This window comes from Semicossyphus pulcher, unplaced genomic scaffold, assembly GCF_022749685.1.
Source record: "Semicossyphus pulcher isolate SPU_LCO1_2020_fin unplaced genomic scaffold, fSemPul1.0.p SCAF_14, whole genome shotgun sequence".
In the NCBI taxonomy this organism is placed as follows: Eukaryota; Metazoa; Chordata; class Actinopteri; order Labriformes; family Labridae; genus Semicossyphus; species Semicossyphus pulcher.
This window is the reverse complement of record NW_027211648.1, coordinates 24,232,425-24,251,105: the sequence shown is the minus strand read 5'-3', so window position 1 is coordinate 24,251,105 and position 18,681 is coordinate 24,232,425. Positions and strand designations below refer to the sequence as shown.

Below are 18,681 nucleotides of genomic sequence, written 5' to 3'. Positions count from 1 at the left end.
TCGCGATGTTAATCTGAGTGACAGATTTGATTGGCTGAGTAGCTTTACGCCGGGAACACACCGGATGCCGAAGTGCTGCGAAGCACCGCGCAACGAAAATTGCGCGCGAGCCGGAGCACTTCCGTTCACACCAGACGCGCATTTCTCCGCGCCGGTCGACAAGCGCCTCTGTTCCTCAGCTGTCGTTTACTCACATTTGGAGCTGTTTTTTAATCATACTCTCTCTCTCTTGCTCTCTCTCTCTGTTTGCGTGTGTGTTTTGACACACGTCCGCCGTTTGAGGACCGCTGGTCTAAAGCTTCTTTGTGAGGAACATTAGTGCAGAGGCTTACAATGTCCATAGTGCATAATTTTTCCACCTCCTAATCGTCCTGGATAGAAGACATTTCATTTAAGAAGTCAATGATTTGAACAATGAAAACATAATTGTTAATATGTCAGTAGATAACACCCACTTATCAAATAAAAAAGGAAGCTACAATGCTATGGTGGCGGCATTTGGAATTTTATTAATTCTTTAATTAAGGAATGTCTGAGCTTTTTATGAAACCATTACCCATGTACAGCAATGGCAAGACACTTTACTGATCCTTACGGTTGATTCACATTGGAAGTATGGCGTGTGCGTGACATGTTCATTTTCATTTTAAAGGCATGAAAACAGATGGGAGTCTTCACACTGCCGGCGTGACATGTCTCGCGCTGCTCACGCACCGAAAATCTAGAGAATAGGAGACTTGCCTATTTTTTACCGCAAGTTGGGTGCAGTTCTCGGCCAAAATACATGGTGAAAATGAATTGTGATGAGTCCTATGGATCTCTGAGAGCAATATTAACATCTCTTCCTTTAGCAAAAGTCACAGGCATTGAGAGTAAAGTAGGTCAACACTTCCGGTATGCTTATTCAAAGTACAGCCCAATCTGGAATTCTGACTCCTCTCCTTTGTACACTATGTTTTTATTTTGGGGGGGTTTCTGTGCCGTTGTTGTTGTTGTTGTTGTTTTACACTTCATTTGTAACTTTTCCAAGTTAAAGTGGATTAAGTCACTCACAGACTCCTTATTGCGGTTCCTGCTTAATATTCTTTGAAATAAAAATGTACTTATAAGTCTCCCGCAGGCCATAAGTATTGTTAGTAACAACAAATAAATAACATCATGTTACAGGCGTAACTTGGGTGTGATCTGTCCCTCTCTCCCCCTAGCTCGCTCTCCGTCTCTTCGTCTTGGCTCATACGGTTGTTTTCGCTGTGCGTTAATTAAGCTCCCATTTCTAATGTTAATAAGATTGTTTTCTGTTACGACCAACCAACGGAAACAAACAAAGACCCGAGAGTACCCCTGGATATGGCAAACAGCGTGGTAAAGTGAAGAGTGATTAATGTATATTTTTATCAGCCTAATTATTATTACAGTTGCACAGACACCTCTTCATTCGTTCTTGTAAATAATAAATCTAAATTAAATTTATAAAGCGAACATGTTCAAATTGTTTATGGCTTTTATTAGGGTAAAACTCATGTAGAAAGACGGGGCTGACAGGATCAGCCCAGCTGAAGTCACAGCCGACACGCAGCTGGCACGCAGCCCATGTGAAGACCTTGAGGGTGCGAGCCGGAGCCGTCACGTCATGCAGCCGTCACGTTCTGCTCAAGCTTCCAGTCCTTAAACCTAAAATACTTTATTTATGACAACAAACTGCAACTAATAAATTATTCTAATTTCTGCTCCAATTAAAATTAAAGCTGACACAGAGGTACCAAAAAAATTGAAGTTTTAATTTCCATTTACCCACTATTTCCATTAGGGATGCACCAATCAGGATTTTTAGGGCCGATACCGATTTTTGAACATTGAGATCTGCCGATCACCGATTTAAATGCATTTTCCGAACCTTTCTAAGATCATAAAAATCATAACACAGAGAGAGAAACTAATGCATTATGACCTTAGTGTTTATTAGCCATTGCACTTGATAACTGCACTGTTCAGAACAATTAAGTGTGCTGCACATATGTAGACCATTAATGCAAATAAACAGATACATAGACTGAAACCTGCAGGCTCTGCAATCATATTAAACAAGTAAATGGAGCTCTCTGTAAGGACTGTGTCCACAAGAGACAGCTCTGAAACATTTAGCCTAACAAAAAACGTGAGAGCGGAGAAGTATTCTGTGTTTATCCAGTTAAAAAACAACTAGTTTTAAGAACAAATGAACCCATTCTTTGTAAACAGTTTAACAAAAAGCAATATTCAATCAGGCCTGTGTCACAACATGGTCGACCTTCAAGTGCAAACAAAGAACTTGAACAACTTAAGCGGACTGCCGTCTTTGGAGCACGTCTGTGTCTGTGATCACTGCGGGTCACAGAGCGGTGACGCTGCCCTCTGGAGCGTTTTGATACATGAGGAGCGCATTCTGCGGGATTTTCCTCCTGATAAAGCAAGTGCTTGCATCTGTTAATCGAGTCTTGCTAACTTCTGATAACTTCCCTGGGGTAAATGTTGTCGGACTTCTAAACTTTGGCCGAAGTGGCGCTGGGAATTCCAGCAGAGTGCGGGTTCAGCCTCAGAACGTGACAGTTTCTGTCCGAGGCAAAGGTGCAAAACGAAATGACCATCACCCCTGCAGCCGTCTCCCCTGATTACACACAAGTGAGTGTTTTATTTGCCTTGACTGTCACTGTGGTAAAAAAACATGAATCTGCTCGGTGTGGTGCGCAAATGTGTCTCATAAGTTTTAAGTCAAGTAATCAGTTAGAGTGATCGGGACTTTGAAAGGTGATCAGCCGATCACCGATCCCCTAATTAGAGCCCATATTGGCCGATTGAGATCAGCGTCCGATCGATTGGTGCATCCCTAATTACCATGCTCTGTCACCTATAGCCATATATGGTGAGGCACAGGAAGTTGTCAAAGTACTCAGTGTTCACAAACACAACTACAACCAGAGTATGACACCAAATACATTACTATCACAATAATCAGTTGGCATAATACAAGATCTAAGACACCAGCAAATTAAGGCCCAGGTCGTATTGGACTGTCCTGATCAGCCCCTGCAGAGGGAGTCTGCCTTTAGGCCTCAGAGACAGAAGACAATAAGATAAAAAGTATCTCAACTGCACAGCGATTAGTAGCCTGGATTCACGTGATTTCTCAATCGAAGCACTTAATATATTCTGCATTGGCTCTATTTTACATTTTCTTCATTTGAAATTATCTCTGTTTGTCCCTGTGATCTGTCTGATTAGGTTTTTTTATGATGAATGTGTTTTTATACCTGGCCGCAAAAAAATTTACAAAACAAACATCATGACCTGCTAAAGTTAAATAAATGTCCCTATTTGAACATTAAACGTTTGTCTTGACTTCTCACTCCCTCTCTTTTTCTTCTCTTTTTCTCCCTTTGATCTAACAACTTTTCCAAGTAATCTCTGATGCTCTGGTATTCAGGAGTGTTTTTATCTTCATGTTTGTCTTGATCCACCCACTCCATCAGCCGATCTCTCTGATTCTGATCGATGAGCCCCTGTCGACTGTACACTGTCACCAGATTGGTGAAACCAGCTTTGTAGTAGCCCCTGACGCCTTCCTCCGACATCAACTCATGACATGGTTTTCTCTCTTCACCTGGAAGTAGAAGGATGTTTGCAATGAACAGGAAGAAAATGTAAAATTATCGCATGGTTATGGTTGTGCATCCCAAGTGCACTCTATTATTAAGTCTCAAACATACCCTGTTTTATTAGTTTAGTGCCACTTTATTTCAGTTGAATTTGAGAGAGTTTGAGGGGCTTGTATAGCAAATAACAACATAACAAAATGATAGTAAGATTATAGTTGTTATCTCACCCTAACCCTCTTACCTAAATCAACCATAATGTCCTGTGAGTTCACAGGGTGAGCCAGAATCATAGACTGTTTCAACATTCTCTCCACATCTCCACTGATTATGGTTTCTGCTAGCAGCTCTCTGTGAGGTAAGACAAAAACAAATCAACAGGTCAACAACCAGATCGCTGGAATTGTCTGGTTGAATAACTTTCAGAGGCAAATCTAATGTATACCGGCACTTCACGACATGATGGCCTCTGCCCGTGGTCAGAGCACGTCTGTGATCTACAGCCATCACCTCCATGGCAACAAGATTCCTCCCATGTTTGTCCTCCTTTATGCTCTCGATCATGCTGTAAAGAGTTGGGTTACTGTTTCCGAGCTGCTGCTGTAGCTCAGGTTTGTCTTTTATCTTGTCAAAAGCTTGGTTCAGGGAATCCTTTGGCGGAATGTGGTCTGCATGCACACTTCCGCCGCTGTTGTCATTAGATCTATTATTAGATAATCGAGCACTTTTCAAACTGGAGAGAATATAAAAATACATGACCAATATTTATTATGCCCTTCAAAACTTCACTTTACAGACATAAAATAGCTGAATATCAGTTATACTTTAAAAAATGTAAAGCTCCTGTGAGGAGTTTTTCAATGGTTATGAAACAGACTGAAATAATGGTGATGCCTCTACATGACCTACACAAGCAAATCAGACCAACAGCCACAAGACTGATGATTTCTATATAGTTATTTTTTCATGCCTGAAACTGCTGGGGTAGGTGTCAGACGCAGTGATTATCTGCATGCTGCCTTTGTTTATATTTACCGGGGAAAAGATGTAAAGTGAGTGATACATATGACAGTTTAAGAAAGCAGGATGAGACTTTTCTGTTAAAAACCACCACTTCAGCATGTACATGACAAAATTAGCAAAGAGATAAGAGGTACGGCTTTGTCCACAGGGGTCGCCAAAATCAATACAAATCTAAAGTTCCTCACAGGAGCTTTAACACTATTTGTTTTTGATTAATGTGACCAATTGAAAACACAAAGGTTTGAAAGTATTCTGGGATTATTAAAGTGACTTACTGTTTGTATTTGTCAGCAGATCCAAGTGTATAGCGTTTGATAATGTCACATTCATCAGCAGGCGCATTGATTGACCTGATACTCTTTAAGTATTCTTCTTTGGTAAGAAGTCTATCTGTTTGCTTCACTCCTCCGGTGATGGCGTATTTCCCTGGGTTTTCATGGGAATCGTCGTAGCTTCTCTGAAGCTTAAGAATTGGTGCATACGAAGCAAGGTTTCTCTGAACCTAAATCAAAGAAGTGTTTCAAAATGTTGATTTGCTCACATACACACATTTGCAGAGTTTGTCCTTAAAGTCACAGTGGTTTTGCTCTCTGACTAATATTTTTGCTTAGATGCTTTAGATTGCATCTGGAAGGAACGGCTCTGTAGCATCTAAACTTCTTGTTTTTAAGGAGCAGCGTTCCTTTTAAGTTTGGTGATGTACAATGAATTTTGATCTGTCGACAGCTTCAGTAAAGTTTCTGTAAAGGAGACCTGTCACAGCCCTCTTCCCCCTGTGCTGTTACACTCACATTACCTAACAGTTCATCAACCTCTGAGATGAATACTCACCTCATTTTTCACTTTCTGTCGAAGCTTCACAGCGTCTCCTTTAAGATCGCTTGGGTCACTGCCAGTTGCTTGTGCAATTGCATGATAGAGACAGTTCTGGTGCTCTGAAATCCCCTTGGTCACTGTGCCATCGCCTTTAACAATATCAAAATGGCCGCTGTATAATTGTGGCTGCTGTGAAGTGATCTTTCTTTTGACCCATGAGATGAGACCTTCTTTCCTGAGAAAGAGCAAATGAAATATCAGAATTTAGACCTTTTACCCCACAAATATCACAATATTATAGAACTTTTTTTTTAAACTAATCTGAGAACCACACAAAACTACATTGAAATGATCAGTGAGACTTTCTCAGTGAACTTACTTTGGTGTCTGCGGTTGTTCTGCTCGTTTTGTCAGCTGTAGTGTGATGCTGTCAGCAGACTCATCTGTTCCTTTATAATGTTCCTCTGAGAGTCTGTTTCCGTGCTCATCAATAACAGTAAGACGAATCCCTCTACCATGGAGCAAATCACTCTTTGTGAGCACAATGATGTCAAAAGCTGTAGCAGGGTGGTCTGCATTACTTATGTGTTCCATGTAATGCATTAAATCCTTCTCTTCTTTCTCTGTAAGTGACTTCTCAGTGCTGTGACTGGCTGATCTCATGTTGTGCTTGTGTCTCTGGTCATCAAAAAAACGTTGAGTTTTATTTCTGCCCAGTATGTTGCCAACAGCTTTACCTGTAACGTTGTTCAACTTGCTCTTTGACATCTTTGTCAAACAGGAGGTCATATGTCCAGAGCAAGCCTTGATAAATGATTGGGAAACACTTTCAGCAAGGGAGCACAGGAGTTTGTCTTTAAGACGCTGCACATCTTTTAGATTGTGTCGTCCATCTTGGTCATATTTCTCTGTGTCTTGCTGGAGCTCCTCAATGTCCCTCAGTAACTTAGGAACAAAAGTTTCATCAATGACCCTTTTTGTAGGAACAGAATTCAACATTTCAACAAAAAGGGTAGTGTAATCTGCAACTTTCAAGCATAACTTGGCACCCTCAGTAATACCAGACAGTTTTGCCTTCTCCATGAGCTCTGTTGCTCCGTTGCACACCTCAGTGAGTCTACTGATAACGGTATGCACTTTTGTGCAGTCCATCATGAGGTAATGAATTTCTTGTTCAGTTAATAAAGCAATTGCGTCAGTCATTGCGTTCTCATCCAATTGGCCAATCTTAAAGTCATCTTTATCCAAGGCTGCTTTTGGGACATGAGAGCAGATGAACTCAGTGAGAGCATGATCCAAGTCACTGTTCTGCTTCACTGCTTTAGTAACTTTGTCCTTAAAAGCAGATTCTAAAATCTTTTCAAAGATCGCCTTCAGGCCTGCATCAACTGCATGGTTTAAACCTGTGATCACAGCTTGCTTCCCTAATTCCTGTGCAGCATACTTGGCAGCATGTTTGAAGTTCTGCTGTAGAGCTGTTGAAGTTGTCATCTTTTTCATCACATTTCCAAAGGTTTCTTTACCCATGGAGTAGATGGCAGTTCCTCTGATAGATGAAAACATATATTTTCCTAACTTGATGATATCACTGGCAACAGATGAGAAGGACTTAGTACCCTTAAGCAAGGATTTTGTTACCTTGCACACTGAAGTGATACCTTTCTTGATGGTGCTGAATCCGACTGTAAGCAAAGAAATACCGATGCTGATACTCTTGGATATTGCCCATGATACCCAGTCAAATGTACCTGTTCTCATGCCCTCAATTCCACGGATCATGTCTGATACTCCCTCACTTGTCAGGCCCAATCCAAACTGGCTTGCAGTGCCAAAGGATAAGGCACAAACAAGAACCCCAGCGAACACCTGGACTACCCCAATGAAGAAACAGATGAGAGCATCAAAACAAAACTTAGGTTTCTTTTTCACCTCAAAAACAATACCAAGGCCATGCTCATAGAGTGCCATCAGCTCATTTGTGATGATGAAATCTTTTTCCTCTAACAACATGTAGACCGAACATTCCTCTGTTATTGCATCACTGTTGTCTTTTTCCAGCTCCACAAGCTTCTTCAGTGCATTATCAATGTATGTCAGCCACGACTTGAAGATGTTCATTCTGGCCTCCATTTGACTCTGAAAGTTGTTCCTAGTGTTGCTGTGTGGTTTCAGATTCTCAGTAACAGACATCTGACAAGCGACCATTGTGTTCGACGTTTCTGTGATATGAACATTTACAGACTTTTTGGCCTGCTCCAACAGTTCCCTTGCCTTTGCTTTATAGCCAGCCTCTTTCAGGTTGATGGTGATGTATGCCTGGTTATAGAGTGCCACAGCTTTGTACAATGGGTCAGACTCTGCTACCCTCTGCCAAAGGGTTTTAGCTCCATAGTCACATTTGGATTTGTTTCTGCAGTGTAGGTCAGTCCTGAGAATGGCCTGCTTAATGTGATCATAGAAATTATCACTTGTCCCCTGCAAGAGCTTTCCATTCGTTTGGTTCATTGTCTTGATGAGATCTGCTTGAAGTTCATGGATGTCATCATGTCTATTGATATGTTCCAGTTGAAGAGTTAGCCACAATGCCCATTCTTCTTTCAAAGCATTCAGGGCTGGCTGATAATCAAACTTAGTCGGACAATATCTGACGTGATCAGGTATATCACGGAGCTCCAATCGTGAGAGATCTTTTCTTTCTTCCTCTGTGTAATTCTGATCAAACTCCTTGAGGTGTTCACAAAATGTGGAAAAAAGTTTTTCCTTCAAGTTTATTTCCACCAGCTCATCGCTTTCCATTTCAAGTATACGCTTTATTTCATACTCTTCTCTGAGCTTTCGCATTATCTCAACAGACTGCCCTTGGTAAGCTGGTGCCAGATGATCTCTGTTCAGAACCATCTGGACCATCCCGGGGTTTCCTTTGCGGGCAGTGCGACCAAAGATTTGTTTCTCCACTCTTCGATTGCGTGGGAAGTGCGTGAGAAGCACAAAGAGGCCCCCACATTCATTCACTTTTTCCTCAACCTTAATGTCTGTTCCTCTCCCTCCAAGGTTTGTGGCAATGATAATACTCCCTCCACTAAATGTAGCTTTCTCAATGGTGTGTCTCTCACTTATTGTGTACATTGTGATCTGGTGTAGCTTAAATCTTTCTTCCTCTTGCATTTTCACATGTAGCTCATTTGCTGTCTTGACATCTTCACATATCACCAGGACAACTTGTCCATTACTTGCCACTTTCCAGGCAGTCTCACAAACAGTCTGGACCCATTGGTTATTGGCCCCATTCACCTGCATGGCTGGCAGCTCAACCACTTTCTTATGACGATGAGCTGGAATAGTATAGCTCTTTGTTCTGTAATGCCTTTCCAGAAAGCCTTTGTCTGCATCACCCCCTAATGTGCCAGAAACACCAAATATGCCACTTCCATCGACGTATCGTTTAAAGTAATGGAAGTTAGACATGAAGTTGGTCACACTGGATAAAGGTGAAACTGCCAGCTGATGCTTCCTCTCCAGAAACTGTTGGAGTCCGTCTCCCCACTTCTTGTTTTTCTCCAACACCCCACTTGCTTTGAAGTCCACTGGAATGATGGCATCATACTGGTGCTGGCCAGGATCACTGGCATCTGCTTTCTCAGCAGCTGGTGAAACGTCTATCATGTACTCTCTTCCCTGAGTCATCTCAATGGCCCTCAAGGCATTCTCAACAAACACTGGTAACTGATTTTCAACATATTTCCTCAAGAAATGAGGGATAATGATGAAGTTGCCATGTTCTTCAGAATCAGAACATTTGTCTGAGTACTTAATACACGACTTTAATGCACTCACAGTTGCTTCAATCAGCGATGTTTCTGACATGATTTCACATGCTAATCCATGTTCAAGGAGTAACATTTTGACTTCCAGATCAGCATGTCTTCCCTGTGCCCCGTAAGGTTTGGCTTTGTTGTTGTCTTCTGAATAGCACTCAAAAGCCACACTGTTCTCCATCACTTCCTGAAATATACTTAGAAGGTCATACTGTTGTGAAACTCCTGTTTTCTTCAGAACCTGTTCAATCGCTCTCCATCTGGCATCCTGGAAGTCATTAGTTGTACTTTCTGTTTCTGCCTTACTCTCAGCTTGCCTCAACATCTCAATATCTTCTGATGAATAGAACCCCAACTCCACACCTGGTAGCAAAATGTCAAAGGCTGAGAAGTTGTCAGATGCTTCCAGTCCCATAACAGCCGATGTTGCTGCTTTATGAAAGTGTTGGATCTTTGCTGCCCATTTTATTTCACCTGTATCTTGCATTTCAATTGGTTGACAATTAGATATCATTGTCCAAATGTTGGCAAGGATTTGGTCCATATGCCTCAAACCGCTGGCTTCATGAGACAGAAAGGTTACTTGAACACCATTATCCAAGGTCATGTAGTCCACTTCATCTACTATGATTAGCTCAAATCCCCTTGTTCCACGAGTAGTTGTCCTCTCAAACTCTTGTTTTAATGTGTCTGCTGCAAAAGTGCCAACAGTGCCGTACACCACTTGTTGTTTATATGCATTTTCTAACAACTTGTCTCGTTCCACAGGGGAGCATGTATTTAAGAAGGGTGGGGGTACTACAGACGATGTGATACCAAACATTGCAAACAGTTTCTGCCACTCCTCCTGGTCCCGTCGTGCCAGAACTGGAGAGCTTGTCACAATGTCCACCTTTATTCCACGAATAGCCTGGATTGTAGCGAACATTGCCAAGATACAAGATTTCCCTTCACCTGTACCAATCTCAAGGAGACGGCCTTTATTTGCAGTTAGCTGTGACAGTAGGAGCAAAAGTAATGATGCCAACTGAGTCAGTCTTGGAAAATAGCCTTGAATCACATTTCCATCTTGCCCAGTGAATGTTGAGCTGTCTTGCACAGCTCTAGAAATTCCAATCAACACTTCCTTCAGAGTATTGATATCTGGGTTTGCAAAATCAAGAGATTTAATCTTCATCTTGCCATCCTCTATATCCTTCTCAGTAAGATCCACCCACTGATATTTTGGCAGGTCTGTTTCCATGTACCTGAGCACATCCTCCATCACTGCCAGAATATTCTCTGGGCACTGGGATTCAGAGAGTTCCCTCAAAATGGTGTCAGTATCTTTGTCTTTGTCTTCTTTTACTTGTTGTTGTAGAAACTTTAGTGGCTCTTGCTTCTGCAGAGCAGAGAGAGCGAGGAGGCAAGTCAGCCTGTAGGTCTGTACCATGTGGAGGACTTGGGGAATTTGTTTGTGGTCTATGGATGAACCTTTGCGAATGAAGAGCATTATTTCTGTTGGTGTCCAGATGTTATTGAACAGTATCTGACCCAGAGTCTCCCTACTTTTTGGTGAAAGCTCAGACATTGCATCAAGAATTCTCAAGAAAATTTGTTCAGCCAGAGTTGGATTTGCAACGTAAAGTTCCTCAACCAAACAGAAAAGGAACTCATTCTTCTTATCCCAGTTAAGTGAAAGAGCATTTTCATTTTCTGTCTCAGTGATGCCCTGAAGAGTTAACTGCAGAACTGCGTCAAGAATGGTGAATTTCTCAGTCAGAGAAAGTTCCTCATATCCCACAGCATGGTCAAACGTAAACTGAGACCACACTGAAAGCTTGTTCTCACTGCAATATCGGACCGTCAGTTCATTATGAAGTCTTTTAATCCTGTCCTCAAGGTCGCAGTCCTGCAGGTCTTCACTTTCTGTGATTTCGTGTTTTGACAGAAGTTCTTTGAATTTCTGCTCCACATCTGCAAGCTACATTGGAAATGAACAAAACAGAAAGAATACAGAAAAGTTAATGCACTGAATTAAGAAAGTACAGTCATATCTCATATTGTATGGTTTGTAAATGCTACATTTGCTTAAGGATTTCTGTCAGTTGGTCAAATGGGGTCAGGAACCTACGATTTATTTCATTCTTGGATATAATGTGGCTCTCAAACATTTCCAAAGTCTACTAAAAATAAAATACATCCTTGCCAATAAAAACTTTAAGGCAACTTTAAAGTATTCATGTATAATTGATTAATTCATAGCAATTACACAAAAATCATAAAAAGTATTTTTTAAAAAGTAAACTTTTGCTGCTCTCACAAGCGCCTCTCTATTATGATTTACAGCTGTACTACTTGAAGAACAGCATCAGAAACATAAAAACACCTCAGTAACTAATATCAGGTGACTGGTGCCATTTATTTATCTAGGGAATATACAGGCAGGTGACAAATTAAAGGAAAAAGCTGAAGAACTGAGTGGAGAAACATAACAAATGCAGATGCTTCCACAAAGGTGCACTGCATGACACAATTAGCCCTCCTGTCGTATTTGTTTCTCCCCCCTTACTTTGGTGTTCCCGGTCAAATTTAACCGGTCTGTTTTAACTGCTCTTTCATTAACACAAACACCATTAATCATCACCAAATTATATTTAACACCTTTTTAAGCTTTAAACAATGTCTCAGACTTGTGGTTAACATGAATAACTGCAGTGACTATACAAAGAATAGACACTGAAAATGCATTCCAAAATCCATCAATGTTGTCTTCCATTTCTGAGATATCCTCCTCTATCTCTGGTTAAACTTCAATCTCCTCTTCATCATGGTTCAAAAATTTGGTCCAATTGTTCAGTCTGAAATGTGTGGTTCACGTGGAGGAATGTGTGGATGTGTGGGTGTGAATGGGGATGTTTTCCATCTGATGGACGAACAATCTCGTGTTATCCATTCATTTCCTTTGGCGGGCATTTTTGACCAGGAACATCACAGGTCTTACAAAGTTGACTAAACCACTGAAATATCAATGAAAATGGTGATCAGCAATTTTATATGTTCAAATTCCTATTGTGGAGGATATCAACAATATTTATGATTGCTTAAAGTTGTAAATCGGTCAGATTTGAACACGACAGGAGGGTTAAGCAGTTAACATCCTATCATGCTCTGTGGCATATACAAAAATGATTCTGATTCTGTATCAAGTTTTTAATAGGAGAAGATCCAAGTGACTTCGAAAGAGGGTTCATTGTTTTTATTATCTGAATTTAGATCAGTGGGAAAGACATCAGTACAGAGGGGCAGAAACAATGGCAACCAATGCACACGTGATGACCGTGATGCTGCTGATTAGTGTGACATGTAAGGAAAAACAGAAGAGCAACTCTTCCTCAGGTTATTGAGAATGTGAATACAGACATTAGACTGTTTCGGCAACAATTACATCTAGATATATTATAGTAGAGTTGCAGTGCATTAACCCCCCACTACAAAGATGAACGCACATTGGAGATTTAAGTGGTTCAAAAAAAACTACTGATATGAACTTGGACACTCCAAATAAAGTGAAAGACAAGATTATTAGCATATTTTATTTTATTAGGGTTAGAGATAGTGTCAGGTTTAAGGTTAACATTAAGGTTGGGATTTCTTATTTCTCTATTTTGTGCCTCCTCGTCTCCTCGCTCCTCGGTCCTCCTGCCTGTGACCCGGAAATCGATCTCAGCACGCCATCTTGAAGGATGTCTCAATTCATAAAATGCATCTCGAGGAGAGAGGATCGAGGATCGAGAAGGCTTGCCGGAGGAGCTATGAGCGAGGATACACCGGTGTATCCTTTGCGGAAGTCTTTTCGGCACCGTGACATAAAAAGAGGCGTGTAACACAGCTGGAATATACAAACCATGGCAGGAGCCTTTTGCTGCATATCTCTGCTCCTGGGACACCTGTTCCGTTTGAGCAGGTATTCTCCGCGGCGTGTCTCACATTTAACAGAGTGCGCACCAGACTAACCCACAGCATGTCCACAAATTGCTATTTCTTCATCAAAACCAGAAGACAAATTGTCTCCTACAAAATAAGGACTGGAGTAGGCGTGGAGTTTTTATTTTAAGCTTCCACAGCCTGATGTTCATGTATTGACTGTTTTTGAGCAGAAACAAAACATAACATTTTTGCGCGAGGCACAGCAGGTAACTTGCTTAATTATTTAAATCTGCAGACACGCCGTCAGGTCCGGACAGGATCTCGTGTTTAGTAAAGTTCTGTGTGCTGACCATCAATGAAAGGTCGGCTGTAAATGTTTATTTACTTATTGTTGCTGCTGGATCACACGGCTGTATGCTCACGTGCGTGCATAAAACGGACACTGGACAGTTGATATCTGTGGGCACGATTGTTGGTGCCACGTAGTTATGCTTGAGGATTATAATAAATGTTCCTCTTATTTGTGTGAGTGTGTGTGTTAAATAAAAAAATAAACATGTATGACATCCGTACATTCGCGAGACATTATGCCACGTTGTGAAGTGAATTAAAGGTAACTTGTCATAAACACTTCTGCTGACAGAAATCATAAAAAAAACAGCAGGCTGTAACAAAACAGACAGATTATGCAGCTGTGCCACACATCACATTTAATTGACCTCGCTTTTAAATGACAGCTCTGAAGCAGGGATGTCTCATGTTGTTAAATGTCTGTTGCCTCGACTCCTCTCTCCTCGTGTCTCTTCCTCGCCTCCTCTGCTCGCATCTCCGGTGGGAGGGACTAAGATGCGAGGAAAGGAGTCCAGGAAAGGACTCGAGGAGGTACAAACTGAGAAATGAGAAGAGCCTTGTGTCATGGGCTGCTTCTAAAGTCTCTTAAATTGCATCCATGTTTCCTTCACTTGTGTCTTTCACTTGCGTCTTAGTCCCTCCCACCAGAGATGCATGGAGTGACGCGAGGAAACCAAGAGAAGAGAGATGAAACGAGGGAATGTTTTTTAAGAGACATGAGACGTCCTTTCCGATGAAGCGGCATGTGCTGCGACGTCCGTTTGTGATGATCGTGTCAGCTGATCACCGCTGGATCAGCTGTCAGTCTGCTTTAACAGCTGTTTTGTGTCTGTACACATGTGCACTGTATTCATTCTAATAAAACACATAGTAACAGTGTTTTCTCTCTGTAAACTGTAACCTGTGTAACAAACACCTGCACATGAAGAACAGGCTGCAGTCTGTGTTCCTGTTGCAGAGCCATACGGACATTTCTCACCAGCACTATGTCTTTATATTATTTGTTCATTATTTACATTTTTGATAACTTATAATCTGATCTAAATTCATTATTTAATCAGCCCAAATACTGTCTGTTCATGAATTATGAAAATGATTTATTAGGCTCAAAGTTTCAGGATAAATATAAATCACGTCACGCTGATCAAACTCGACCTCACTGATGATCACTCTCACACGTAAAAATTGTTACCTGCTGACAGAGAGACTCTCCTGCTCCCTCTGAATTCATTCATTCATCCGTAATAAAAGTTAGCAGGGGAATAACTGATCATGACAAGAGGTATTTCTTTAGATTAAATTTAATAGAAATGAATCTGTTTTTGCTACTTTTGATTTTTAGACAACTTATTTTTACTCAGATGTTGACTCAAATCAAATCGGCAGTTATTCACTGCATTTTATATATTTTACGACAAGTTATGATCAATATTTAGTTCTAAAGGATCACAGGTTGTCAAATACCAACTCATTATACCGACGTTGTTTATAGTCGGTTTCAAGGCGCCCTGTAAATTCTGTTTTAAGGTCCGCTTTTTCCTCTCTGTGATATGAAACTCCGGTGATGTGCTCCGATCTGCTGCAGCGTCCAATCACTAACTGATATCTAATAAGGGGGCGTGTCGGCCAGTAAAAGACTTCCGTGGAGGCTGTTCTCGTGTATCCATGTATGCTTATCGCTCCTCGGAACTCCCTCCTCTCTCCTCGATCCTCCGAGTGGCAATAAGAGCTTTGAGACGGTCCTCAATATGGCGGCTCCGGAACTGCTTCCGGTTCGGGCGAGGAGCGAGGAACGAGGAGCTATCAAATAAGAGACTTGGGATGCAGCCATGGTTAAGGCCATGGTTTGCCCCTCTTCCCTGTGTTCCCTTCCCTTGTGTTTCTTGTTGTCTCTCTCTATCTGTCTCTGGGCGTGGTCATCCTCAGATCTCCTCACCTGCTCTGCCAATCAACACCTCTGGACTGCTTCAGCCTGCTCACCTGTTCCTCGTCAAGCCATCATCCTGCAGTCTACAAATACCCTGGTTCTTCAGTCATTCATCGCCAGATTGTTCAGTCTACCTCTGTGGATATATGTATTGTTTCTTGTGAAAGCCTTAAGTAATCTTTTTCTCCTTCATCCTTGCTTCAGGATCAACTCTGAAACCAGACAGCCCTCCTCAGCTCTCAAGACACCGGTTCATCTTTCCAGCCACTCACCGCCTGCTCACCTGCTCACCTGCTCACCTCTCATACCCCAACTCAACCACCATCTCAAGTGAACTGTTTACTGTTATTCCTTATTAAAACCTTTTCCAATTACAAACTGCATCCTGGTTCTGCACTTTTGGTCAAAGTACACTACAACTCATTATAACAGGCTGGGGTTGAGGTTTTAAGTAATTAGTAACTTCGTAGGTAAACGTCTACAGACGGTAACTTGTAGACTCCAAATAAGATCAGCAGACTTGATTTAATCTGGGTTATGGATTGTCTGTTTATGGAACTACTACTTAAGGAACTACTCTGTATATGTTATGGATAGTTTGTAGACAGCTCACACATCACCTGCAAGGGAGGACTTAAAACAGTGTTACCCGATTATCTTCTGATGAAAACTGGTTTTTAATTGCACGATGTGCGTTGTTAAGCACCTGAAGAAGTAGATATCAACGGCAGCACAAGGATGACACAGGAAAAGATTGAGAAACAGATAGAAAAGCGTTGTTTCAGCTGCATTTAGATTTGTGGAGAGATCAGGTTCATCGATATGTCCATAATGAACAACTCAATCTAACATATTATTATAACATTTCATGTTTAAAAACCAACCTGGCTAATGAATCTCTTTTAGATAGCATTCGGTGGCAGGCAACATGCCATGGGTGATGGTTCACATTAACAGGGCCTTAGGGATTAGATTTTTAAATTTTCCCCACAGAATGAAAAATTCTCTTATTGGACGCCATGATATCCAAAGCAGGCAAAGCAAGTTGCAAAGCCAAATGCTATATAACATGATTTCATATCTTTAAGTTTAGGATAGAGGTAAAAAAAACAAAAACATGATTTCATGTCTTTAGTTTTCTTTTTTGCTGTTTCACATCATTTGGGATAGTTTAAAATGTTAAATAAAACTCACAGCATTACTGGACAAGGGTGTGTTGGCAGGCTTTACAGAATAATTGACCTTCTAATTCATAAATGTCATTGGCTAAACTGTCCCTTTGTTTACATGAGGAACACTAATCTGAGAGGTCAAAGCCTAGCTTGCACATCTGCTGCTACATATCCTTCCATATCCTAGCCATACCTTGCTTTTCACCTGTCAACAGGCCTCACCAAGCAAAGCATGTAGAGGCAAATACTATGTTGAGCTGACCAACCACACTGGGATGGTATAAGCGCTGTGGCTCTTGAAAAAATGTTTCAATTTGTAAAAGATATTTGGATTCTTTGGGTAAAAACGGTCCTGACCCCTGATAGAGACATTGATTTTAAAAGTGCCACATACCTCATTCCTCTCGATGGCAGCTGCATCGTCCTCTATCTGCTGGTGGAGAACTTGTGTGTGCTCATGATGATGCACCTGAGCCCTGAGGCTCAGTTTTTCACGAAGCCTCTCCTTAGATCGAGACAGTTTCTCTCTGAAGATCTCACTCTCTTTGTCTATCTGCTCTTGAATCCTGTGCTCCAGTTCCAGCCGCTCCTGTCGTCTTCTCTCTTCCTCTTGTCTTCGCTGCTGTTCTTGTCGCTGGTCATCCTCCTGTTTTCCTGTTGAAAAGACTTGAATCGATTAGTTTTAGTTTTTTATTTGTTCCATAAGAGGATATTTCTTTGTTTTTAATGTGTAAAAATACAATATAAAACCTTTACAATCTATACTTTTTACATTACTGTTTGTAAAATTGTATAAAGTGTATGAAACCTTTACAGGTATGCGTTGTGGGCTAATTAACAAGTATTTTGGGGGGTTATATGTCACAATGTAACATGTTATGTTACACCAGCAACTAACATGAATGAAAAATTGTAACAACTCACCATAGTTGGGACACTGTGCAACCTCACTTTCTGTGCTGCAGTGCAGCTGAAAGCATGAGCGGTCACCGCTCTCTCTTATGGTAAACGTGGGACTGCCTTTAAAGCTGTTGAATTCATATTTCAAAGTATTCCCATCATGACTGTTGAATCTCAGATGCAAATAGCAGAAGATTGCCGAGTCCACATTATACTCTGCACTACTGCCACTCAAAAGAGGTTGGTCTGCCAACGATGTAATCCTGCCATACAGCGGTAGAAGTGGAAGTGGAAGTGGAACTGTCTAAGAGGTAAAAAAAAAAGATCATTATGATTAACCGGGCTGTTTAATTGTAATATCACTGCACACATGAAAACACTCACATTAAATGTTGTTCATATGTAAATTTGAAGATGCTACTGTAAATTTTTAAATGAAAAGTTCAATTCAATAAAATGTTGTTAGTATAGTGTTTTATGATTTCCTGGTCTTGCTGCCATTCCTGTAATAACACACCTAATGTTGCAGGTGGACCATTTGGACTCTTTAAATACCTGGACACATGAAAACGGAATTTAAATATAAACGCGAAATTGAGAGCCCCATCCCCCTATAATTTTGACATATTACCAGCCAAAGGTTTTTTTTTACACAGAAGCTCTATGTATATTCACATGATGCTTGCTTCATTATTGGTGAGAGTTTCATTTGACTTTTACGTAGCACAGTCCAAAGACATGCTTATCAGGTTAATTGGTGACTCTAAATTGCCCGTAGGTGTGGATGCGAGCATGAAGGGTTGTCTGTCTCTATGAGTCAGCTCAGTGATTAACTGGAGATCAGTCCAGGGTGGTCATGGGCCCGTTTACAACACATATCAACACCATGGAGGACCTTTGCGTCGTTTTTTGGACATGCTGCATGCTTCAATAGTATGTCTCACTCTGGACACTAAAGACTGACAGGTATGCTGATATTGAGAACCCTTATGTCCTTAAATTGACATTACCAACTATTTAAAACTAAAATGAATATTTACCCAAACTCAGATTTGTTTATCTTTATTTAAAATATTCAAATCTCTCACAAATTTAGAAGTGGAAGACTTGATTTCAAGGACGTAACCATTTAACTGGGA

The 18,681-nt window shown here is 41.0% G+C and overlaps 1 protein-coding gene across 2 annotated transcripts in view; it reads right to left on the bottom strand.

Annotated features, from left to right (window-relative positions):
- Positions 1-496: 496 nt before the first annotated feature.
- Positions 497-18,681, bottom strand: part of LOC138591556 (uncharacterized) — a 28,132-nt gene continuing 9,947 nt past the window's right edge. The window contains exons 3-10 of one of the 2 annotated variants that reach the window (XM_069662190.1): positions 17,567-17,846; positions 17,037-17,296; positions 5,848-11,246; positions 5,484-5,703; positions 4,928-5,154; positions 4,075-4,362; positions 3,874-3,980; positions 497-3,637 (exon numbers count right to left, since the gene is read on the bottom strand). In XM_069662190.1, coding sequence (XP_069518291.1) covers positions 3,348-3,637; positions 3,874-3,980; positions 4,075-4,362; positions 4,928-5,154; positions 5,484-5,703; positions 5,848-11,246; positions 17,037-17,296; positions 17,567-17,846 — 7,071 coding nt within the window. In that variant the 3' untranslated portion in view covers positions 497-3,347. The remainder of the gene's footprint in view (positions 3,638-3,873; positions 3,981-4,074; positions 4,363-4,927; positions 5,155-5,483; positions 5,704-5,847; positions 11,247-17,036; positions 17,297-17,566; positions 17,847-18,681) is intronic. The other variant, XM_069662191.1, reaches the window with a different exon arrangement.